Below are 24702 nucleotides of genomic sequence, written 5' to 3'. Positions count from 1 at the left end.
CTCTGTTCATAGGGGGAATAGTGAAGCTCTCCCAGTCCTAAACTGTGTGAGTGTTTCCTAATGCTGCTGCTGTCCTCTGACTCTCTGCTATTTCATGGTGCTCATGAAAGGTCAGAGGACTCCCTGAACAGAGCCATACTGCCAAAAACAAAATTTAATTCAGAATTCATCAACTGATTGCAATTCATTCAATAAAAATGTCTGAATAATTTTTATTGTCATGTGTGTTCTTGACTTAATGGATCTGACAGAACTAGACAGAAATAATCATGCACAATTAAATATAAAATATTGTCCAAAATATTGATGATAACCAATTTTATTACATATATTGTGCATGTTTATTGTAAGAATGTTGATTGAGTTTAAAATAATTGTTTTATTTAGTGAGTAGGCTTGCTTCTTTTCAGGATGCATCAGGCCAAATAAACATGTAAGTGGCATTTGAGAACACCGGAGTGGTGTCTAAGGTATCTTTTCATTTTCACAGTGGTTAAGGAAGCAGAAATGGCACATTCACATTCAAGCAATCAGACGATTTTTCTGTCCAAGACTAACTTAGACACCTGAAGCAAAACTCAGTAGATATGGGGGCACGGATGGACTCAACTCAAAACAGTTTGTTTCATTTCCCACCAACAAATCTGTCTGAATGGATTCCATCTGTGATTTATGCAGTGAGATCACACATGTTCATGCGGTTTAAAGGCACATTTCTTGTTTTGCCGGCTTTACTGGTAAAAAGAAGCCAAAGAATAATTTATGAGGAAATAAGAAAAGGTCTGCTCGTGTCTTCACAAATCCGGTCTCTTGGTTGGGTCACAAGATTTAATACTTTCTAAAGTAACATTTTAGAAGGAATTTTATTTAAGCTGTCAGTGATGTCCTGCATAATAAGAAATGATGCGCATCAGACAGGGCTGAGCAATTTTCTTTGAAACCAACTGGCACATTTTCCTCCAATGTGAAATTATAGCCTGCAAAAATAAAAATTGGTTATAAACCAAGTCTTGACCATCACTATGCTTTTAAAAAAGCTTTTAGTTTCATTCTTAAGGAACTGTATTCATAACCGCTTTATAAATAACAAAAGAAAGTGATGACTAAGATACATATTCCCAGCCATAAAGAGTATGTACCAGCCCTGAGGTGCTTCACATACTGTAAGTGCAACACTGTAACTGTCCTTCTTCTTCTCTCAGTCTTCTCATCCTTCATTTCCATGACGACCCCACGGCACAAAGGCCTCAGCAGAACACATTGCCAGAACTTCATACACGTCTTCTCAGAAACACTCAACTAAATGCAAGTGACATTGGCATCGCCAAGATTTCATGGTTGTCACTCAAGGCTTGAGAGGGAAGTTTCCTCTGTGGAGTCACACGAAAAAATTGCAGAAGTCCCCATAGGAGCAGAATCAGGATGAAGTCATGTAATTGCTGTGCAGATGTTTGAGGGACTTTTCTGTTTATTAATTTCAGAAACCTTGAGCTCCTCCACTATTACCGCATTGATGAGCAATCGCTAAATGTTCACCTGCACGGCTTGAGCGTTCCAGAAACCCAGAAGGGGGTCAATGCTTCATTTGCATCTCATGCTAAAAATGTCTCTCATACACTTGTCAATGTCATATGTTCCTTACTTTCTCTTTCTTTCCAGATATAAACTCACTGGTCTGGCAAGGTCTTGGCATTTTGAAAGATGCCGTTACATCACAGACTCTGGGAAGAGACACAAGAAATGACAGTGAGGCAAATGTCACTGAGTCCTGATAAGAAAGTAAGAGGGCTGATGCTTAATTTAGCATACCGTGATAATAGCAATGCTGGAGTTCGACAACAAGAGCTGCTCTGCCATTGAATAGACTAATTAAAATTACATCATGGGTTTTCTTATCATGCTTATGGTACTGCACATGCCTGGGCATCGAGGGAGATTCACAATTGCAGGCAATTATGAAAATTAAGATGAGATCACGCAGCACAGTGTGCTGTTTGTGAAGAGAAATCAGTGTAAAAGAGCTTAGGTGGCTCACGAAAGCATCAGACAAACAGCTTTTTCAATTATCAATTTTCAATTAGCCTATCAGACTTTTAAATGTGCAAGAAATTAAACAACATCTAAAACGATGGAACAAAATGACTCCGAATCTCCATGTCTGCACCGGATGGTAAGTGATCATTTCCCTCTCACATTGCATTTGAAAAGACTATTTTGTCAGGTTGTGATTTAGATCACTGGCTTCAGTATCTCAGATATCCAGTTTCAATATCTTTACAGATTCAAGGTAAGAACCTATTTGACCTAGACAATCACTTGTGATCAAGTGGAGGAACGTTTCTGACAGGAAAGGGACCGTTTTGGCCACTACACAATACTCATACTAGTTTTAAGTGGCGAATTCAGCCATTACAATCACAGCCTTTGTTAAAAGGGGTAGAAGTTCAAGTACAGCCACGCAGTCTCCATATACAAACAGTGTCAGTACAATGGGCTGTAATGCCAACATTCAAGTGCTACAAGAGTCTATAGGCGACACAGGCAATCACTTAACACTTAAGTCAGGGTCTAAACACACATGGACCTCAACATTTAGTATACAAATAAACCACAATAGTGCTCACAGGAGATAAAAGCATTAAAGAGAAAAGCTGCAAAATAGTACAACAGTAATTGGATCATTTATTCATCCCCATTCACCATACAAAATATCAGTTTCCACCCCTTGCTCAAAAATATAAAAAATAAAATATTATTTGTAGCTGTTTAATTATTATTATTATTATTTTATTTTTTTTCTACGTCACAGTAGCTTACTGACAGAAAATGTTGTGCAAGATCTGTTTTAGCTGATGGAAATAATCAATTGTATACATAGTTCTGCCTTAGTTCTTCTAAATAAACGTTTACATACACACTGTAAAAAAAAAAAAAATTTTGAAGTTGTAAATAAAGCAAAGATTATTGGTTTTACAAGAAAACTAATTTAGTCTAAAAAAATCAAATTTAAATTAGTGTGTTAATTGTTTCTTTGTAATTATTTGTTAAATGTAAAAGTAATTTCTGAGTGAAAACTATTTCAAAGCAAATATTTATCCATAAATATATTTCCATAGACATAAATATAAATGGTAACACTTTACAATATGGTTCATTAGTTAGCATTAGTTAACTGCATTAGTTAACATGAACTTATAAACCATTTATTTATCTTTGTTAATGTTAATTTCAATATTTACTAATGCAATATTAAAATCTTGCTAACATTAGTTAATGCACTGTGAACTAACATGAACAAACCATGAACAGCTGGATTTTTATGAACTAACGTTAACAAAGATGAACTAATGCTCCACAGAGGTGTTGTTCATGTTTAGTTCATGTTAACTAAGCAAAAACTAATGTTAACTAATACAACCTTTTTGTAAAGTGTTACCATATAAATATATATCCATATTTCTCTCAGTGCATAATTATATATTCATTTAGTATATACTGTGTGATTCTTATTATTCTTAGAGCTTTCATGTAAAAAGAAAAGAGACCACTCATCACATTGCAGTGTTTCTATGCATGTTTTTGTTACAACTATTTTTATACTGACAGGCCCATTTTAATGACCTCACCCTGTTCCCCAGAAACCTACAGGCTCGCCCTGAGTGCCACTGTCATAGGATGTCACTTTTCCAATAGGTCAGCTTTCTTCCCTGCCAGAGCGGCTCCGGTCAGCGGCAAATGCTATTATCGTGAAGTAAATTGTTTAGGAGAAACAATAGCACAGCGGCTAAATGGTCAGTTACACACACTAATAGAAAAGGACAGGTAAGTGCTTAAGCATTCTAAGCAACAAGAGGAAGAACCGGCTTGTAAGACCAAAATGGAGATGCTTACATGCTGTGGTATATCTTTGTGCCTCCAGACTCTAAACCACCCTGGTGACTTCCATTAACTGCTCAGATCAGAGCGTCTGATGACAATACTCAGTGAGACACAATGTTCCCAACTGATAGACCCTTGTTGCGCCACCATGTATTTTGTTTTAGAAATTTCGCACAGCGGGTTAAATTGGCTCTTCCAATCAGCTTCTTAGAAAAAGCCACCTGTGCTCTCACTGATGTGTTGGGCGTCTGAGTGTCCCTGCGATGACGGGCCAAATGGGACGATAAAATTGCTAGACTGACCACTGGTTCATGTTTGTGAGGTAAAAGGACCCTCAATAGTTTAAGTGTGACTAAATGTACAAACCAATCCATCAAATTGTTCTGTCTCAATGATATTGGCTTGCTTGCTTTCTCTCTCTCTCTCTCTCTCTCTCTCTCTCTCTCTCTCTCTCTCTCTCTCTCTCTCTCTCTCTCTATCTTTCAAATAAATCATGGATTCATTCATGCATGTTCCAATCTAGTTTTCATTTAAATAACAAAAATGTGTACCTATGCGTTCATATTCCCAACACTTGTGTAAATAAGTTAAACTTCTCCTTGAAGGAAAGTCATATGGTCCTTTTTGATTTGCCTCTAAAAGTGATAGACTCATTCTAATTAATTAAACACGGAGCTCCAGCTGCTCAAAAGACGAAACGGTTGAGGACCCTTTTCATGGCTGACATCACAGGCAATAGGTTTCTTTTTTATCTTGCTTTCCCATGGGAAACATACTTCCACTGTTCTTTCATTTCATTTTTTTCAGCTTACTTCCCTTTTCTCATCACCTCCCTGAGCAAATACAATAAGTGTCCACATGTGACAGCAAAAACCCGCAGAGAGAACAGGTGGAACTGCTCAAAATGAAAGGAGAGATAATATGGAGACACACATTCTGTGACCACTCCACTATAAGATGGTTTCCCCTATACACAGTATCCCTAAACATCCCTGACTGAATCGAAGGCTTCTTGGAAATTAAACGCTGTTAAAAAGATGTATCAAAATGAAAAAAGGACCTCCGATTTTACAAAAGCGAATACTGACAGCTGTAGTGCATACCTATAGAATTGCATCTGCATTATCAATAATGTAGCCAAAGGAAAATTGAAGGGTGCCAGGGGAAGGAACACATCATGAATCATGAATAAATGCAGGTCTGTACAAACTGACATGGAAAAGGTGAATGCGGAGCTACAATATTGCAGTGCCTGGCCTGAGCAAATGTTTTTTTTTTTTTTTTTTAAATGTCAAAAGTCTCCCTCTTTAAATCTTTGCATCTTAAAACCACTTACCTGCATATATGTAGGCTATTTTCTATCTCAGCTTAAAGTAAGAAATGAAACACTTCACATGCTGCTTATCAACACTCAAATAGTTCATCATTGTTTCTTCAATCTGGAAACCGATCAAAGTACACCATGATGAAGGATTATCTCAAGATATGAGACTCTTCCTGTTTCCCTTTTTTGACATTACTTTAATCCCTTGCCATGGCAACAATGTTTGAGATATCCAATATCCATTCACATGAACTCTATTCAAACCAAAATAGCCAACTTCCTGTTGGTCGGAGCTAATAAATGTAAATTAGAAAGTTGTCCGGATTGATAAGAACAATATGTGTACTGAGATTGGTGACTGTAGATAAAACTAACCCCCACTTTTGTCAAAAGGTGGTACTACAGAGCTCCTCCTCCACGCTCATTACCAAGGTTTTGCCCATGTCTACAGGCTGATGCATGTCGAATTTCATGCAATTTGAAGCATGTTAAGAGCCTCAAAAACACCCAAAAAGATTATTAAAGTTTGACATATTTCCATGGCAACAGTATTTAAGATATCAAAAACCCTTTCACAGGTTTACATCTGCCATGTCTTGACATTTTTTTGATGAAGTTTGAAGCGGGTAAAAATAAGAGGGTGATTTCAAAGCGTTTTTTGAAGTGACACACTTCCAATAGTAACATCCATGTGATTGGCCTTCTACCACGAACAGACAGCTGACGTTTCATCAAAATCAGTCAATATATGCAGAAGTTATAACACACTTCCTGTTTCCCTGTTCTCACCATAAATTTGTTTCAACAACACGGCCAAACCATTCAGCATATCAAGTGTAGTATTTTCAATGTGACTTCATGACCGAGTTTGGTGGTAATAAGAATTCTCTTGGAGGAGTATATCAAATTGCCTGCGTAACAAAACTAGCCCAAAGTTATTATCATAACTCTAAACATCCCATATCTCAAATACATATTTTACAGTCACTGGTGTGCGTTTTACACAACTTCAACTTGAAAATCGCTATAGCCTTTAGCTGTAATCATTAGGGGTTCGCAGTTGATCTGTGATCCTTATTAACCAGACCCCATGGTTTACAGTTTTTTTCAATTGTTTACACGCAATTTTGAAAACAGAGTTCTTTTTGTCAAAATATAATCACAATTATCCAAACACCACACTCAATTAGCAAAATTCCTAGATTGTTTGCAAAATGACACACTTCAGTCAAAACATACACACTTCAGTCAAAACATACACACTTCAGTCAAAACATATACACATATTTGTGAAAATGCTATTTGTTTTCATTTAACCAACACAGTCATCAATGATCATACACTATTGCAGCCAGTTTCACACTGCTGTGATAAATAAAAAATACATTTGTAAAAAAAAAAAAAATAGATTTTTAGCCAGACATTCTTACTGTATGTAAGAGATAATTTAGGTGACAAAAAATAGTGAGAAACTCACAACATTATTCATGATTTGTTTTGAGATAGGAGAATGTAGACAAATACTGTAGGCCTACTATAACCTTACTGCACTGCACAACACTTGATGCTGCAGACTGAATATTTCAAGTATTTATTTCAATACTTACAGTATTGTAAGTTACAGTAATCAACCAACAATGATATCAATTACTGTAAACAAATAAAATCTATAGACAAATAAAAATTACTGCATGAATTACAGTACATACACTTTGACTCTGAAGAAAAGTAAAGTAAAAGTAAACAGAAACTGCAACTATCCATCTCTCCGTCTGGCTGGATCAGGCCATAAGATTTCATCAACATCACAGGCTATGTCTTCATTGGCAAGGCACCGTTGGAAGAATCGCCTTGTGTGACGAATCCACCCCTGCACTGAAGCTGCTTCAATAAGATCACATGCCTGTTCCATGGCCTGAATGAGGGGCAAACGGTCATAAGGCCGCAGGTCATATACCTTCCACCGCCACGCTGAAAAAAATTCTTCTATAGGATTCAGGAAGGGGGAGTATGGGGGAAGGTATAAAACTTCAAAATCAGGGTGATCATGGAACCAGTTCTGGACCAGAGCAGCCCGATGAAATGAGACATTGTCCCAAACGACAATGTACCACATCTGGTCCACTTGGTGTAATGCTGTGACAATCTCATGCAATCGGTCAAGAAATGCAAGTATCAGATTTGCATTATAGGCTCCCAGATTTGCATGGTGGTGGAGGACCCCATTTTGTGTGATAGCAGCGCAAAGGGTGATGTTACCCCCTCGCTGCCCTGGCACATTGGTGATTGCCCTGTGCCCAATTACATTTCTCCCTCTTCTTCTTGTTTTTGCAAGGTTAAATCCAGCCTCATCCACATATATAAATTCATGTTGAATTTCAGCAGCATCCATTTGCAAGACTCTCTGAAACACATTAAAGAAAATAGGATGCTATTTAATATCTATAGCACAGTATTTTTTTGTGACAGAACATTATGAGCAGTGCATGATACCACACCATAGTCAGATGAACAATGCATACCTCCACATACTCATTGCGCAGATGTTTCACTCTCTCTGAATTTCTGTCAAATGGTACCCGATACAGTTGCTTCATGTTTATTTGATTTTTCTTTAGGATTCGACCTAATGTTGACAGAGAGACTCGTTGGATGTTATTGAAAATATTGTCATCATTGATGATATTGGCTTGGATTTCTCGTAGCCTGATACAATTATTGGCCAAAACCATGTTCACAATGGCGGCCTCTTGTGCACGACTAAACATAGGGCCCCTTCCACCTTGGTGTCCTCGACCCTCAATCCTATGTAAAAAAAAAAAAGAGATTATATATATATATATATATATATATATAGAGATATATAGTCAAATATACTGTCAAATGTCACAGTAAACAATATTGATTATACAAGCTTCAGTTTCAATGTATACTGTGTGGTTAGCTTACCTGTTTTGTCAATGAAATGTCCGAATTACTGACGCAACAGTATTTCTGCTGAGATTTGGTTGAACTCTTTGTCCAGCTTCCATCAGTGTCAGTCCATGGTTGATAACATGGTCAATAAGTGTTGCACGGATTTCTCGAGTCAAATTTGGTCCTCGTCTTCTTTGTTCAGGTTCTATCACCTCTTCAAGTCCTTCTCTACCTCTTCCTCTACCTAGGTGTCCTCCTCTACCTCCTTCTCCTCTTCCTCTTCCTCTTCCTCCTTCTCCTCTTCCTCTATCTTCTTCTCCTCTACCTATGCCTCTTCCTCTACCTCCTTCTCCTCTTCCTCTACCTCTACCTCTACCTCCTTCATCTCCTCTTTGAGCTCCCCCTCTCATTCTCACTCTTCTTCTTCTTCTAACTCCTAAAGTTTTGCTAATTGTGTGGAAATTTTAATTTTAGTGTGTAAACAATCGTAAAAAACTGTAATTGCAAAGTTTAACCAGAGAGAAAGTTTATCATTTTTGGACATGTTTTGTCTTCCCAATTTAAACATGGCAGCAATTTTTAATTCAGGAGTCAAATCTCCTTCCTCCTGAATGGAAACATACACTCAAAAATATGTCAAAATACCTGTCTTGGCAAGTATCCTCATTAACACAGTCGGTTATGTCTTAAGTGAACGTAAACAGTTGAGAAAGAAATCGGTGTATCATCATGGATCTGTGCGTTAGGTCTTAAAGTGACAGCAGCCGATAAATAGGCCTACCTACTGCTCAATGTTAATCAAACAAAACACAACTTTAACAAAGATTAATATATATTTAATTTATACAGTGAACATTAGGGTTATTTTACATTCCATACCTGAATACTAGTTCGAACTTACTTTGTTTATTGCATTTGTCATTTTCTTGCTGATCCAAAAAATGATCCAATTCGTGACTCAAAAACCATATGCAAGCTGTGAGCTGTGATTTGTCTTTTTTTTCTTTTCTTTTTTTTAGAAACACCTGACGCATGCAAATTCCCCTTCCTTTATGTCCCAACATCTTAGTTTTACATACTTTAACAGTTCATCTTCTATTATTAAGATTTATTAATGTAGAATTGATTATTTATTTTTTTATTTTTTTATTAAAGAATATTATTACAAAAATGTTGTTTATGAATATTATTACTTCCCTTTGAAATGATGCTTGAGTAAGCAGAAATATTGCTTGAGGGAAACCTGTTTGAAAACAGTCATTATTTATGTTATACCTCTGAAGATAACTGCCCATAACCCGATTGATACATGTGCTGCTATCATATTTTAGCTAACAAGCTTGTGGTCCCATTAGGCAGGTGTCTCAACACCCTCTATAAACAGTCTATACTTTTTTGTTTAACATTTTTAGTGAATAATTATGTCACATGCACAAAAACCTTTTAATGTTTTTTTTTTTTTCATTTACCCCATTCAAACTCCTTTTATTTTAGTTTATCTATCAACAAAAGGAACATATATTAAAGTGTCTCCATAAAAGTCATGACATGACTTCATATTGTGTGATGTCTATGCTGTCATTTTCAGGTTTTGAAGAGGAAAGGGTCATTAATCTTTGGTCCTCTGCTGCACCCTTGTGCTCATCAAGCAGACTTGGTAAGACCTCATACAGTATTTGTCTGTTTTCGTAAACATTATTTGATCCATAACACCTTTTTAAATGAGTTGTTCCATGCTAACTGGTCAGTATAGTACGAATATTTGCATCTTTAATATTTGTTTTATCAAGAAACAATTTTATAAAACCCAACAGGAACTGAATTCACAGTATTCACAATAGCACACCCTAAACGGTTGCACACCCTAGAACAATTTCACATATTGAACAATGCTGCTGATTTGAGAGCTCCCATGCTTTGCCACATGAATAAATTACACATATAGTGTTAAAGGCATATTATTTTTCTGTTAGCAGGTTTTATTTAAGCTGCTGTTATTTTGTTGTCACCGTTATTTGAGTGTGGTGATGTTCAGAGCGTGTGTTTTTATTTCAATCTATTTGAAGGTATTGCCTTGAATTTTACTTATGAAAAGTTTACTTTATGAAAGAAAAAAAACATAGAAATATATTTAATAAAGGAATACAAATTAAATTGCTAATTTGCTGGACAAGAAATCTGTAGTTGCCTTTACAAGAATTTATTGGCTGAAATGAATGAACAAAGTCAAATTGGCTAAACAAATAAGTGTTACTCTAAGAACAAGATTTAAGAACAGGTGTTTGTTTTTTGAATGTATTTAATGTGTAGATTTCTTCATCTGTGATTTTCGTTCAGAGTTATTCTTATAAGGTCTTATCCTATGGCTCCTCGTCTTTCTTTTTCTCTTCGGCCTCTTCTTCTGTCTTTTCCTTGTCTTCTTCTACCTTCTCTTTCTCTGGCTCTTCTTCTTCTTTCATTTCTTCCTGGGTTTCTTCCATCCTTTCCTTCTCCTCCTCTTCATCTTCATCCTCCACCTCTTCTCCAGCAAAGCGCTCTATCTGGACAATTCGGCGTTTGATATTCTTTTGTGTCTCCGCCTGTTCCGCCAGCAGCTTGTTTATCTTGGTCTGCATGATCTGCAGTGTGCTGTACATTCGGTTTACTCTGTCCTCCAAGTCCCTCTCGTCTGGCTTTAGTTTCGCCGGGTCCAGCTCCAGCAGACCATCCTTCAGCAGAATCTGTCTCCCTTTCTCTTCCAGCATTGCTTTAGCATCAGGATATTCTGTCAGAGCTTCCATCAGATCATCTTTGGACAGGCAGAAGAGGTCTGAGTACCCTATGCTTTTAATATTTGCTGTTCTGCGGTTCCCAGCCTTGCTGCCCTTGATGTTTAGAATGCTGATTTCACCAAAGTAGCTTCCATCGCCAAGGACGACAAATTGAGTGATTCCATCATCGGCCACCACAGCAAGTTTGCCTTCTTTTATGATATACATCTCCCGCCCAATATCGCCTTTGCGGCAGATGTAGTCACCCGGACTGAAGACTTGGGGTCGAAGCTTCAACACCAACTCGATCAGCAACCCTGCCTCACAGTCGGCAAAGATCCGCACCTTCATGAGGGTATCTAAATGCACGTTCATGCCTAACTCTGCCCGTAGTTTGTCTGGCAAGTACCTCAGCACCTCTCTTTCATTTTGTGCTTTCTGGTTAGTCCACAGGTAGTCAAACCACTTGATGACACGGTCCTCGAGGTCCTTGCTGACATGCCGCGCATGCATGTACTGCTTAATGTTGTCGATCCTGGCCTGGAACTGAGCCTGGGCTGCGTTCATATTTGAGATCATTGTAGCAATGTTACCCACGATGGTGGCAAAGATCAAGACGCCCACCAGGAAGTCAACTACGTGGAAGAGGAATTCAGAGTCTAGCTCCGGAGATGGCGTCTCTCCGATAGTGGTGAGTGTAAGTGTAGACCAGTAGAGGCTGAAGGAATATTTTCGCATGAGCTCTCCGTACTCTGGTTCAGTGAGAGCAGGGTACACCCATGCATCTGATCCGAAACCAATGGACTTGGAGAAGGAGAAGTAGAGGCATGCATTCCAGTGGATGATGATAATGATGTACATGACCAAAGTGCAGATTCGGAAGATGTTGGGGTAGTTGGTCATGGTTTCTGAGATGTTGAAGAACTCAAACATGCGGTTCAGGCGGAGCAACTTGTTTATGCGGATCTCTGGGTAGTCTAACCCTAAAACAAAGTAGAAGATGTCCGTGGGTAGCATAGATATGACATCGATGCGGAACTGGAGACTGCCTTTGTACTGCTGGAGAAGGAGCTTTTCATCTTTGACGAGCAAGCCCTGTTCCAGGTACCCTGGTGACATGAAATCACGACACAAATCAGTCACTGAACTTTGTTCCTTCATTACAAAGACATCTGATTCTGCGAATGATGTTAGATTCACCTGTTCGTGCTCTGAAAGCCATATCAGCCAAATAAAGCAAATCGGAGGTGTAGTCCAGGAGGAACCATATCAGTAGATATTCATGCTGCAGCTCCTCAAAGCAGGCTCTATGCAAAGAGACACAATATAAATCCTCTCAAATGTATAACACACATTTATCAAACTTCCAAAATGCACCAATTTTATGGATTGTGTTGGATTTTGATGCTGAATATATGATCTATTGGAGCATATGAGTGTAAGAGACTAATGGAGATGTAAGGGAGCACACTTCAGAGGTTAAAAAGGGGACGTCTTCAATTTGTATTCTTCTTTCATCTCCTAGTAATCTGGTCTTAATAAAACATGAACTTCTAATTATTACCTTGCAATTATAACTGTCCAATTGTACATGACAGGAATTGTGATTATAAGCAGCCATTGATAATACAGGAGTCCCGCTGGGTTAATCACAAACGCCTCCTTGGGCCTTGAAAAAAATGAAGTTGACATGAGCAATAATCAGCGGTGATACTTTGACCGTTTCAAAATCACAGATTGGAAATGACTGACAAAAATCCAGATACAAACCCCTCCTTTTTTTCTTTTTCCTTCTCCTTTTCCTTTTCTTTCTCCTTTTCCTTTTCCTTTTCTTTTTGCTTTTCCCTTTCTTTCTCTTTTGCTTTCTCATTTTCTTTTTCTTTTTCATCCTTTTCTTTCTTCTCTTTTTTTTCTTTCTTCTCTTTCTTTTCTTTTTTCCTACAGGACAACAGAGAGGTTTATACGGTAACATGTTTAGACGTTATTTATAACCAGAATATTTCAAATATAATATTGGTGTGGTACCTACTCTTTTTTCTCCTTCTTTTCTTTTTTCTCCTTTTTCTTTTTCTTCTTGTCTTCTCTGTATGGAGAGCAAAGTACACTATTGTCACTAATACACATTCATATAAATGATAATATAATTGTTTATTATATTATATTATATTGATGTAATTATCTTTGATTACTCCTCATTGTTGTTGCTGTTGTTGAAGTTAAATATACGTCCTGCACTTGGAGCTGGAACTGGATCTTCATCGTCTTCCTCTGTGTCACTCTCCATTATCGGAGACACTTGTGGAGGGACTGCAAAACCCCCTGATGTAGGTACAATAGTCATGATTCCTCTCACCCTGGAACAATAGGCTGAAGCAGTGATTTATAATTTACATGACTTTCTGTTTGTTACAAGTCATGAAAAATATTTAACATGATGATAAAATGATTCTCTAAGAGGAAGACAATTGCCACAAATTCAGATCAAACTCACCGGCTGTTTTCCTTTAACCTAAATCACGTCCCATTCTCTCTTGATCAGAAGAATCACACTCGCTTGTCAAAATCACAGACCTCCTGTCTAGTGAAATTAAAGATACAGTCAAATTACAGCTTGTGTTTTCAAAGGAGGAGTACGCTTGTGGTTCATTTGTTCTGTTGTGCTCTGTAATGATATCTCAGACTTGCATGACCCTGAGAAGGATTTGGAGATTAATGAGAGACTAGAGTGACAAAGACAAAGCCTCCTCCCTGTCTTCTTGAACGGTAGATAATTATACTCCCTCCAACAAAAGCTAAATGTATGGATGATACCCATCATTTATACCATTACACTGAGAATGTTGGCAACCTGTTGTTGTTTTTAATTGTTCCATATTCAGAACTAATTTTAGGTTCACGTTTAAATTGATTCACCAAAGTGCACCTAGTAAGGCACATGAGAATGACCACATTTGTTTGTGGTATTTATTTAACTCGCTATGATTTCATTTTGCTGCCTCCACACATCATACTGGTGTCATTTGTGTATATGCGCTTGCTAGACTGTGAGCCATAGAGTAGAGTGAGAGATTTACCTCATGTAGCAACATCTGCCCAGTCAGCAGTCTTCCACAGATCTGCTTTATCCTATTAATACAAACCTGCCAGTCTTAGTTTCACACACAGCCACTCACAGAAAAATAGATGGCCTGTTTTGCCGGATATATGTAGTTTTTGTTTGATTGGACATTTTACATTTACATTCATATATGAAGACTTCTGATGCAAAAGCCTCTAAAAGCCACTTCGGTCAAAAATTAGATAACAATACTGAGTGAATGCTCTCTGCATATAGTATACATTCATGAAATACTTTCACTTCAAACCCACTAATTCCCAGCCTCAGCCCATTCAGAAGTACCGGTACTTAGGTAGAAACCTATATATTGAAGCCTGACAAAAAGGCTTATTTTAAAGAAAAACGTCAGACGGACTTAGAGGCTTTTGCATCTGAAGTCTTCATATATATATATATCGTCGCTGTCCGATGAAAACCACGTATGTCCATTTTGCCGATTTTGAGATTTTTCGACGGATTGAATGTCCAGGTTCATTTCCGTATACAGTATGCTTCACATATCTAAATGGCCAATGAAAAGTTGTGAAATCATGTCATCTGATTTTCACGTATATCCATTTGGTGTCAAAGCTGTCAATCATGCCGCGTATCTCCCGCCCTGTGGAAGCATTTCGCCGGTCTCGTGAAGTTGTTTCATCGAAGCTCAGCACTGGATAGCCGAAAGTACGACATTGAAGCTCTCCACAGTTTAGTTCTAATCTAGTTCTTCACAGATTAGTTTGCTTGCTAGTATGTAAATAAACTCGGTCTCTTTGATAAGATTCAGCCTTATTTTTCTCAGTCAAACTGATCAAATTATAGCCTGTAATGCTACTGTCATGATTGTCACTAGAACATGCCTCACTCATACTGCTATCACCGCTTGCAAGAGGCTGAGAATGTCCAGCACGTATTCCTCTGTATTCCTCACGTATTCCTCTGCTGAAAAGCGACTTGGCCATTCTAATTAATGATCGGAAGAACGTGTATCGACCACCGTTACTGTAAAATATGCACGTATGTCCATTTAAACTCAATTTTGGTCAAATGTGGATTATATCATTACACTGGCAAGAATATGGTTACATGTAAAGATGCCGTACCAAGTATGACAACGCTACATTCAACTGCTTTTGAAATACGGTGTTTTTTTTTCACTTCCTGAAAAGTAAGCGTTTTGGACATACGTGAGTTTCATCGGGCAGCGACGATATGATACATAGTTACACACACACACACACACACACACACACACAGTGTTCAGTTATAACTATATATCAGGTTAATTACATAGCTACATTTCAGTTAATTAAAGAGGCTTTTAATTGCAGTAAGTCAAAAGACATTTTATTTTAAGAAACTGAAAGAGAATACATACAACAAGTAATGCTGTCTGCAGCAGGATCGGCTCAATTCTTACAATGAGGTTATTATAAATCTGCCTGGAAACATTTTCACACAACAGGTATGTGCCACATTTAGTTCCAGCAATGTTCAGACCATAGAGATGTGGTCTTAATGTCAGCGACGTGACTGATTGGTTAGGATCTTGGGGGCGGGGCTTGTGATCATCTCTCTCACTGCACTGGCTGGGCAGCATCAGGAGCTTCAGCCACCAAAACCTGTCCTGCATCGGCAGCAACATCAGGCCCCAGCAAGGTGGTGTCAATTTCCACGGCAACTGCCGCTGCCTCTGGGATGAGGGTCGGATCAGCGGCAACAGCAGCAGCGATGACTTCGGGAGAAGGTTCGACAGGAACATCCACAGCGACATCAACGGGTAGGATCTCGTTTGCGACAGCAGCATCGACAGGTGAAGCGGTTCCAGCAGGTTCAAGCTCGGCTCCAGCTTCGGCTGCCTCAGCGCCCTCCGCTGCCTCTGCTTCTGCTTCTTCCGCCCCTTCGGCCTCATCTGAGTTTAATGGAGCAGCCGGCTGGGCAGGCTGGTAGCCGTAGGGAGGGTAAAACCCACGATACTGTGGCTAGGGTAGATAGAAAAGTGGGACACAGCTAGTAAAGTACTATTAATGTTTGAAATGTGTGATACAGTTTTGCTAAGAGGAAACCTACTGCTCCTTCCTCATCTGACCCATCTCCTGTGGGTGCGAAAAGAGCGGGGTTGAAAAAAAAGCCCTGAAAGAAATGTTCAAAGATCAATGTCAACACAAAATAAAGTGCTCTCAATCACAAGGCTTGTTTAATGTACCACACCAGTTTTTTTTTTTTTTGCAGCAATACCGTACAAGAACCATTTCGGGTTCCCCAAAGAACCTTTCAGTGAACAGTTATTAAAAGATTATGTGAAGACCTCAATCATTTAAAGAACCTTTAGTGCAATGGGGAAGCCAATAAAGAAGTGTATTACACCGTAGTTTTTGCGATAAGATTCGTAGCAAAAAGTCAAGCTAAAAGCTAAGGTTACTTATCATTAAATAGAAAACTAGTCTGCAATGTATGGTGTATGTTGGACTCTAAATGCTACTTTACATCATAAACAGAAGCTGTGTATCATTCTACGTTCTAGTTCTGTTTAATGTAAATTAGTATTGTAAACACAAATTTGTGCACTAGCACTGCTACACAACATAATGTATAAGTTATCTATCCTCAACATCACCTTTTGACATGCCATGGCTGACAATGACACAAAATAACAATAGCACATTGCTAACCTGCTCTGGTGCTTGAGGTGAAACCTGAGGCTGGGTCTGTAAAAAGAGAAATATTGTAAAAAATTGTCCTTTTCAAATGGCTATTGTTTATCCTCAAAAACACTAAATGTTAAATGATAGAATGAAAGGGGTTTACATCAACGGGTCCGGGTGCTGCGGGTGCCACAGGTGCTGCCTATGAGGAACAGAAAATACCATCAAATCCATAAAGCAGGTTCACACAGTAGTCTTTAAATTAAGTGGATAAATGCTTAACATACAGGCAGCTGAGCACCAGCAGGAGCAGCACCAAAACCCTGCAAATACATTGAACGCATTATGTTAATATTGTGAAATGCCTCTATGTATTTAGCTTCATCGGCATTGAACTGACCTGTTGCCGCAATTGTCCTAACATTCTGTAGAGTTCCATCAACTGCAGAGCTGTGTTAGCATGACCAATAATTGCCTGCTGCATGAGAGACAACGCAAATACGCATAATGCAATACATTAGGCCGTAAATGAACACCCATTGTGATCACACACAAAGGTCTTACCTCATTGCTGCCGCTGTCAGGGGCCTAAAATGTGCAAAGCAAGAGGAAGATGTCAAAAATGTAACTTTGACTTTGTTATGCTGCCTTGAACTGAGACGTAGAAACAAGAACTTACAGGGGCAGCTAGCGAGGAGCCCAGCAAACACATCAACAACGCCACAGCTTTCATATTGCTCTTATATGATGAGGAAAGAAAAAAAGACATTCAATACTGCCAGTAACACATGCATGAGTTAAAACTCCTTAGAAATGGAATGAGCTTACCTCTTTTGAAACACACAAGGTCAACTGCTTGGCTTCTTGGAGTTTAAAGTTGAATGAATAACTACTGAGCAAGGCTGCTATATATACTTAGCAGCTCCTGAAACAGACCAATCCCCTCTCAGCAAAAAATGAAATCTATTTTTTGCCTTTATTCTTAAAAGAAGGTTGGAATTACAACTGTTAATGACCCATTATGTATAATTATACATTGTGAAATTCTGCTTGCTGCACAGTTCTTCAAAAAGACAGACGAAAAATTGAAATTGTCTACCAGACGGGAGGATGGTCTGTCTGTGGTGACGTTTGCATGCATTTGACTTTCCAGGGGCCCCTTTCGGCTGACAGTGGGACTTGTGGGCGCCTGCCAAATTGATTGATCTAATTGAAACAGATCATGACAATGAAGCTTAAATCACGCATTCTTCTAAACGCTTAATTACAGACTTAATCCATGTTTTCTTGCTGATTCATTTGGAGATATAAATGGTATAAATCTTTTAGCTCCTCATTGTTGTGACCACACTGACAGCTTCTTTGGAGATGTTGTCGTCTGCGTTTTTTCTCTCAGTCTGAGGTTTGAAGCATTTCAAAGGTTGATATGCTTTATGCTTTAGGGAATCCAGATCCAGGATGTCTTCCATCTGATAAGAATGTGAACATAAAAGGTTTATAGATATCCACTTGCTGAGCTCAAACAATCAGGCAAGAGAGGACATAATACTCTTTCTCCCCTTCAGTCATTCTAGATAAGATGTTTCCTTAGGGTCAACTGGTGACTATCTTGGTTGTTCAAATGCCTATAGTTCAAGCATATAAGTCATATATATATATATATATTTTATACTTCATACTTTATGTGCTCCTCAAACCATTCCTGAACCATTTTTGCTTTGTGGCAGGGCTGAAAGAGGCCACAGCCACCAGGGAATACCGTTTCCATGAAAGGGTGTACAGGGTCTGCAACAATGCTTAGGTAGGTGGTAAGTGTCAAAGTAACATCCACATGGATGGCAGGACCCAAGGTTTCCCAGCAGAACATTGCCCAAAACATCACACTGCCTCCGCCGGCTTGCCTTCTTCCCATAGTGCATCCTGGTGCCATATGTTCCCCAGGTAAGCGACGCACACGCACCCGGCCATCCACGTAATGTAATGTAATGTAAAGAAAACGTGATTCATCAGACCAGGCTACCTTCTTCCATTGTTCCGTGGTCCAGTTCTGATGCTCACATGCCCACTGTTGGCCCTTTCAGCAGTGAACAGGCACCTGACTGCAGCCCCATACGCAACAAACTGCGATGCACTGTGTATTCTAACACCTTTCTATCAGAGCCAGCATTAACTTCTTGAGCAATTTGAGCCTTCACTCCCCACGTACATCAATGAGCCTCTGTTTACTACTGTTCCTTCCTTGGACCATTTTTGATATATACTGACACCCCACAAGAGCTGCAGTTTTGGAGATGCTCTGACCCAGTCATCTAGCCATCACAATTTGGCCCTTGTCAATCTCGCTCAAATCCTTACGCTTGCCCATTTTTCCTGCTTCTAACACATCAACTTTGAGGACAAAATGTTCACTTGCTGCCTAATATATCCCATGCCGTGAGGAAGAGATAACCAGTGTTATTCACTTCACCTGTCATGCCTGATCGGTCTGTGTGTGTGTGCATATATATATATATAATTTGTTTTATATAAAACTGAGCTTTCAACTCTATTTTCTCCAGTTTTAACCTGTTATCGATTCACAAACTTTAAGGTAATTCCTTTATAATTAATAAAAAAAAAACATTTTAATTAAATTAATTACTCATTTTTCAACTTATATTCAGTTTATCGTGTCATCCAGTATTCAGTGGTAAAAAAATATATATATATATAATTTGTATATTAAATAATTTATAATTCATTATTTGCCAGATAATAATCCAGTATGTCCTGTCCATTTACTTAATTGCCTTAATAATCATGATAATGTAGCCATTATCGCAAACTAAAACCACTCCACTGGGGGAAAGAATTATAACTTAACCAAAAATATTATTTAACATGATTGAATCAACCTAAATACATTAATTTATACCAACAAAACAAATTGCATGGGTTTAATTAGATAGACATGGCATTGTCAGTAAAGATCTTGACCAAAAAGGATGCACCTCTTGATGAAAATAAATGTTGTGATGTTATTTCCATCAAGAGGTGCATACATTTTTGGTCAAGATCTTGTATTGACAATGCAAGAGGCAAGCCCTGTGCAAAGTATACTCCAGCACATCCCAAACACCTTCAATGAATTTAAGGTCTGGACTCAGAGGTGCCCATTTCATGTGTAAAAATTATTCTTCATGCTCCCTCCCAACCATTCTTTCACAGTTTGAGCCTGATAAATCTTGACATTGTCATCCTGGAATATGGCCATGATGTGTCTTCCTACATGGTTGTTTAAGAAATGAAAAGCTAAACACTCCATCAATAGGGTTGGAAGAACTGTTGCCAAACATATAGCATGATATAATCACTGCAATAATGATCCAATCATAGACTCTTAAGCATTTGCCTATTGAAATCCAAACAGTGTCTTTTGTTTTTGGCCAGGCAGCGTATAATATACATATAATTAGAACTGAATTAGAATCACAGAGCTAATTATAACCCATTATGATAATGACCAGTGAAACTCAACCTTGTTGCCCAATGTGCCAACATATCTCAGAGCAAATATAAAGACAATCCATGTGGAAAAGTTGACTCTCAAATTTCTCTGAATATTGTTTGCATGAGCATATTAAATAATTCTCTAATTCCTTGAGGTTGGATGTGGCCTAACAAACTCTTTGCTCTCCAAAAGTTTTAACAAGCTATGTTTTAACATGTAATATGTTTATTGTAATGCAGAATGTTCAAAATATTTCCCTTTAACCTTGGAATCCTTTTTAATGTTGAAAAAAGATATGTTTTGTATTAGTTTAATGAATTGCTAGTATGCATCACAAAATTCCATGTGCTAACTACCACAAAGATAGATAAAAAGTGCAGATACAATGTTAAACGTGTTGTTCTTTAATCAACTTTATTACTGAAACACTACTCACAAAAGTATACATGAGAAAATATTGAGAACTGACATTTTCTTTGATTAAGGTATAATTTTCTCACACCAGAATAAGACCAAAATAGCACATTTCAATCTGTATTCCATGCAATTACAGATATTAAAGAATGTTATATATATGTGTAGATCATCTTCTTCATGTTCAAAAAAATCAGCTTATTTTAAATTATTATTCCAGAAAAAAAGTATTTACTAATTCTAAATAGCATTAGGGAAAAAAAGTTCCACACTCTTCTTGTTTGACATTTTCTCTCACTCAGCTTCAAAGATGTGCCTGCAGGCATAAGAAATGATATGTTAGACAAGAATGAAAACACAATTGAAACACTATTAAAACTATATTGCAGTTCAAAATTAGGACGAATGAACCATATTCCGTATCTCACCGGTCTTCATGGCTTGTTAGGCACCTGAAAGAAAGTATAGATAATTAACAAGTGTGCGGTGCACATAATCTGCTGTTTTCTGCAAAACTGCTGCTGACATACGAGATTCGCAAGTTCTCATTTTGGTTAAACGCATCCTGGCTAAATGCAGCACTGGGGGAGTAATTATGTTGTCAAATCAGAGCTTTACTGAAGGTTGTGATTTTTGCTCCTCACACATATGCATTTGAACACACACACACACACACACACACACACACACACACACACACACACACACACACACACACACACACACACACACACACACACACACACACCTGTCCTGTCTGAGCCTGCTGCTCCGGCTGGGTTTGCTGCTGAGGATCTTGGGTTTGTGGAGGACCATCCTGGAATGGTGGGTTCTGTGTAATAAAAAAAATTGCAATAAAAGCTCACAGTGTTTCAAGATTCAAGTGTTTCAGCAAATTCCAATAACAGTGCAAGTGATGATTGTATTGAGCAATTATAAAAAACCAAAGAGGTTCAAAGCATTTTTCTCACCACAGGTGGCTGTTGAGGAACTGCCTGTGGCATAAAGTCGAAGGGGAAGAGCTATACATAGACAAACATATATAAAAAATAAATTACAATATTACAGTAAAATCGTCATATATATATATATATGTAAGTCAATATATATATATATATATAGCATAAGTCAAAATGTTCAAGTAATTTGAAGAATTTACATTTGGAAGTTGAGGTATCAGGGGAACATTTGGTTGGTCCTGAAATTTAAACAAGTTAACTTTATTTCTACAGTGATTTATACAATACAGATTGTTTCAAAGCAGCTTTACAGTGATAAACAGGAATATAACAACAGATGTAATCAATTTCAACTTCAAAACTTCACATTTAAATCAAATGTTACTTGCTGCTTCTTGGTTTATATGTGAAATGTACTAGCAATGTCTGAGGGACCATTGTTTCGAAGTAAATCCTACCTGGCGCTGACTGAAGTCATAGGGGTAAAACTAAGGAGAAAGAAACACAAAATCACCATTAAGTTCATGGCATCAGAGGGGATAAGCAAGGATGTTTCTCGAATGAGGCTTTAGAAAAGGCTATTTAAAAGCAACACTCTGCTGGATTGACTTTATACAGCTTATAGGCTACTGAAACATTTCTATTAAAGACAAAGCAAGGGCTGAATTAGCCTTCGGGTCTGTTCACTCACGATTTCCACGCTTTTTCTGCCGGGGACTTTTGGGAGAGAGTACTTGATGAACGCTTGTGTAGGGAATGACTGAAAGCAGAATGAGAGAGCCATGCCGTAGCGTGAATGGTAGCAATTATGTCTTACACACATGTGGTATTGATTCAACTGATTGAGCTGAGAGTTTATATCTAACAAAAAAAAGGCACCTAACAAAGAATCTTGGTAGCTGATAAGTTTGAAAAACAAGCTAGTATTGAAGATATAGCAAAACTTAACAAGACTCACCGATGTGCCAGCCGCGCCCCCTGCTGGATTAGTAGGGAATCTCGGTGGGAAAATCTATTGAATAATAACAAATAATAATACTTTTAGAATGTTACACACCGCATAGAAAAAAATGTTCAGGTAATCTAAAATGTGGTACCATCTTAAAACAAAAATAAAATAAAAAAGTTAATGGCTGAAATACACTAGGTTACACAAACTTAATTTTTTTGGTCACCTAAAATGTGCTTCATGTGGTAGGTCTTGGTCTAGAAATTAAATTAAATAAAATGTAAAGTAACTGTAACAAAGATTATTGGAGTATGTTTAACAAATAAATATACTATTGCAGCCTTTCGACAAAATGTCATGTTTATTTGACTGTTAGGCTAATTGTCATTGCTTTGTAAGCATTTGTGAAATTTCATAGCATTTTCTTCTGAAAATTGTTTGAAATTAACATTTTTGTCAGTCCATTAAGGTTACACTAACCTAATGAAAATATATATATTTTTTAGATCAGACAGAAATAAATCCTTAAGGTACCAAAAGCGCATTTTTACAGGGTCTCTTTATATAACTTTGAATTGTCATATGTACAGAAAAAAAATAGCTCATACGATTTCCATGCTGATTGGTGCGTTCAGACCAGGATGTGGCTGTGATGGTATTCCCTGGAAGCCACCGTTATTCCCCTAAGAAAATGAAAGGAGTTAAAATTCACTTTAGTGGATGCCCAAAAAGAACATGTTTAGTTTAGTTATATAATTAGTATGTTCAATACGTGTTCTGTAGCAACCTCAGGGTAGTCAGTTAAACCTATATATCATATAAACACATGTCATGGAGTAGCATGTCATCATACAGTGTAATATTACAGAGCTATTTTCGTCATAAAACTGGGTGCAATGTGTTGATTATGGTTAAAGCAAGAGATTCCGAAGGCTTTTATGCCATTTTTGGATACGGAAAAGTCAAGAATGTTCATGTGTGGTTAGCCCCACCTGCTTCGGGTTGCCATAATGAGGGAGATAATTGAAAAACGGTGAAAGCTAGAGAGAGATATAAACACATACACACACAAAAAAAGAATCAGTTTCAGCATCTGGGAGAGCCAGACAAAACAAGCCTTAATAAGTACAAAGACATTCCTTTAAAAAGGTTTGACGTGTACTTACTGGTACTGCGGATACGGCACCAGCCAGAAGAAGACACAGGATAGATGCCCACATGTTTATGGAATCGGCAGCCTTACACAAACAAAAATGTGACTTAAGACAGACAACACCAATGAGGGTGTGCTATTTCTGAACAATAACATAGAAACAGAACCACTTACAGTGCACGAAAATGGTCAATCAGCTTTCTCACCTTGGTTGCAGGTAGAGTCAATATCTCTGAGACCTGAGTTTTCATGCTTTTATTCAGTCGCTGGCTTAGCGCTTAGCCAATCCCTCTCAGGCTAGACTTTATCATGACCTCACAGATAGAGAAAGATGGTTATTGAGAAAATGACCTGTAGTCAGACATTGTCTGCTTTTCTGTCAGCTATTATTATAATGATAACAGTTGAGGGAACTGCTGATATCACCAGCCTATATTTTTGAAGCTACAAAATATCAAAAATAGGAACTGAGTTGTTTTTTTGTGTACAAACTTAGTGATGTTTAATTTCAGCAAGAGAACTGTCTGAACAACAATGTCAGGTTCTGAAGAGCTTTCTTGGGAGGATATTTATTTTCAACAAAACTAGGAATTGCTGTGTATTATGAATAAACAACATAAAAACTGTTCAACAAAAATTCTAATAATAACACACACACAGGAGGCAAGACATTGATTGTATGCTTTATTATAAATCAAGACTTAAAAACACGGTTGCAAAAAACAAAAAAAAAGCATATGATTTTATGGCTCTCATGCATCAAGCCACTGAGAAAGCACAATTGGATGGATCATCATTATTTTTAAAGCAGGAAAGCATTTACGCAGTCAATCTGCAAAACACAAGCAGCTTCTTTGTCGTTCAGGAATTGGTGGTCAGCTTATCCGTTCGTCTGTGAGAAAAAGAAAAAATGAAAGCTTTAGAAATGTGTTGCACACAAAGGTTTCTATTCTGTAATCTATAATAATTGGTATAAAAATTGTACCAGATTTTTCTCTATTTAAAATGTCAGTGTCATTAAGTGTCAATGTTGCATATTCTATTGCAAAAACGGTTCAATTGGTGGCATTACAGTGATATATTGGTAATAAATTAATTATAACTTTTTTAAATTATTACTTTACCA

The 24702-nt window shown here is 37.7% G+C and overlaps 3 protein-coding genes across 5 annotated transcripts; all 3 read right to left on the bottom strand.

Annotated features, from left to right (window-relative positions):
* Positions 1–9587: 9587 nt before the first annotated feature.
* cnga1a (cyclic nucleotide gated channel subunit alpha 1a) lies at positions 9588–13571 on the bottom strand. 3 transcript variants are annotated; one of them, XM_079812385.1, is made up of 7 exons: positions 13361–13571; positions 13059–13236; positions 12899–12952; positions 12640–12807; positions 12434–12538; positions 12070–12176; positions 9588–11978 (listed from the first exon to the last, which is right to left on the bottom strand). In XM_079812385.1, the coding sequence occupies exons 2-7, from the start codon at positions 13208–13210 to the stop codon at positions 10480–10482; spliced, it is 2085 nt and encodes a 694-aa protein (XP_079668511.1). In that variant the 5' UTR covers positions 13211–13236; positions 13361–13571; the 3' UTR covers positions 9588–10479. The 3 variants fall into 3 exon arrangements, with proteins under 3 accessions (XP_079668511.1, XP_079668512.1, XP_079668513.1); XM_079812386.1 differs by having other exon boundaries at positions 13059–13188; positions 13361–13552; XM_079812387.1 differs by having other exon boundaries at positions 13059–13223; positions 13361–13535.
* A 1972-nt stretch (positions 13572–15543) lies between these two features.
* enam (enamelin) lies at positions 15544–17344 on the bottom strand (the record flags this gene model as incomplete). The annotated part of the gene is made up of 8 exons (XM_079813225.1): positions 15544–15948; positions 16037–16099; positions 16639–16674; positions 16775–16813; positions 16899–16934; positions 17012–17089; positions 17176–17199; positions 17291–17344. 8 exons carry the CDS (start codon positions 17342–17344, stop codon positions 15544–15546), a joined length of 735 nt encoding a protein of 244 aa, XP_079669351.1.
* Positions 17345–17936: 592 nt separating this feature from the next.
* scpp5 (secretory calcium-binding phosphoprotein 5) lies at positions 17937–23643 on the bottom strand (the record flags this gene model as incomplete). The annotated part of the gene is made up of 10 exons (XM_079813224.1): positions 17937–18080; positions 21264–21347; positions 21487–21537; positions 21675–21713; positions 21933–21962; positions 22166–22234; positions 22433–22486; positions 23032–23106; positions 23416–23463; positions 23590–23643. The coding sequence occupies 10 exons, from the start codon at positions 23641–23643 to the stop codon at positions 17937–17939; spliced, it is 648 nt and encodes a 215-aa protein (XP_079669350.1).
* Between the last annotated feature and the right edge of the window lie 1059 nt (positions 23644–24702).

This window comes from Gobio gobio, assembly GCF_949357685.1.
Source record: "Gobio gobio genome assembly, chromosome: 3".
Classification (NCBI taxonomy): Eukaryota; Metazoa; Chordata; class Actinopteri; order Cypriniformes; family Gobionidae; genus Gobio; species Gobio gobio.
The sequence above is the reverse complement of the archived record's forward strand: the minus strand, read 5'-3'. Positions and strand labels throughout refer to the sequence as shown.

Bases quoted from the DNA above. Each gene is read 5' to 3' on its own strand.
- cnga1a (XM_079812385.1), bottom strand. From the start codon at position 13,210: ATGACTATTGTACCTACATCAGGGGGTTTTGCAGTCCCTCCACAAGTG. The intron at 12,953-13,058 runs GTAATCAAAGAT...CTCTCCATACAG, and splicing joins AACAGCAACAACAATGAGGA to AGAAGACAAGAAGAAAAAGA. The intron at 12,539-12,639 runs GTTTGTATCTGG...ATTTTTTTCAAG, and splicing joins GAAAAAGAAAAAAAGGAGGG to GCCCAAGGAGGCGTTTGTGA.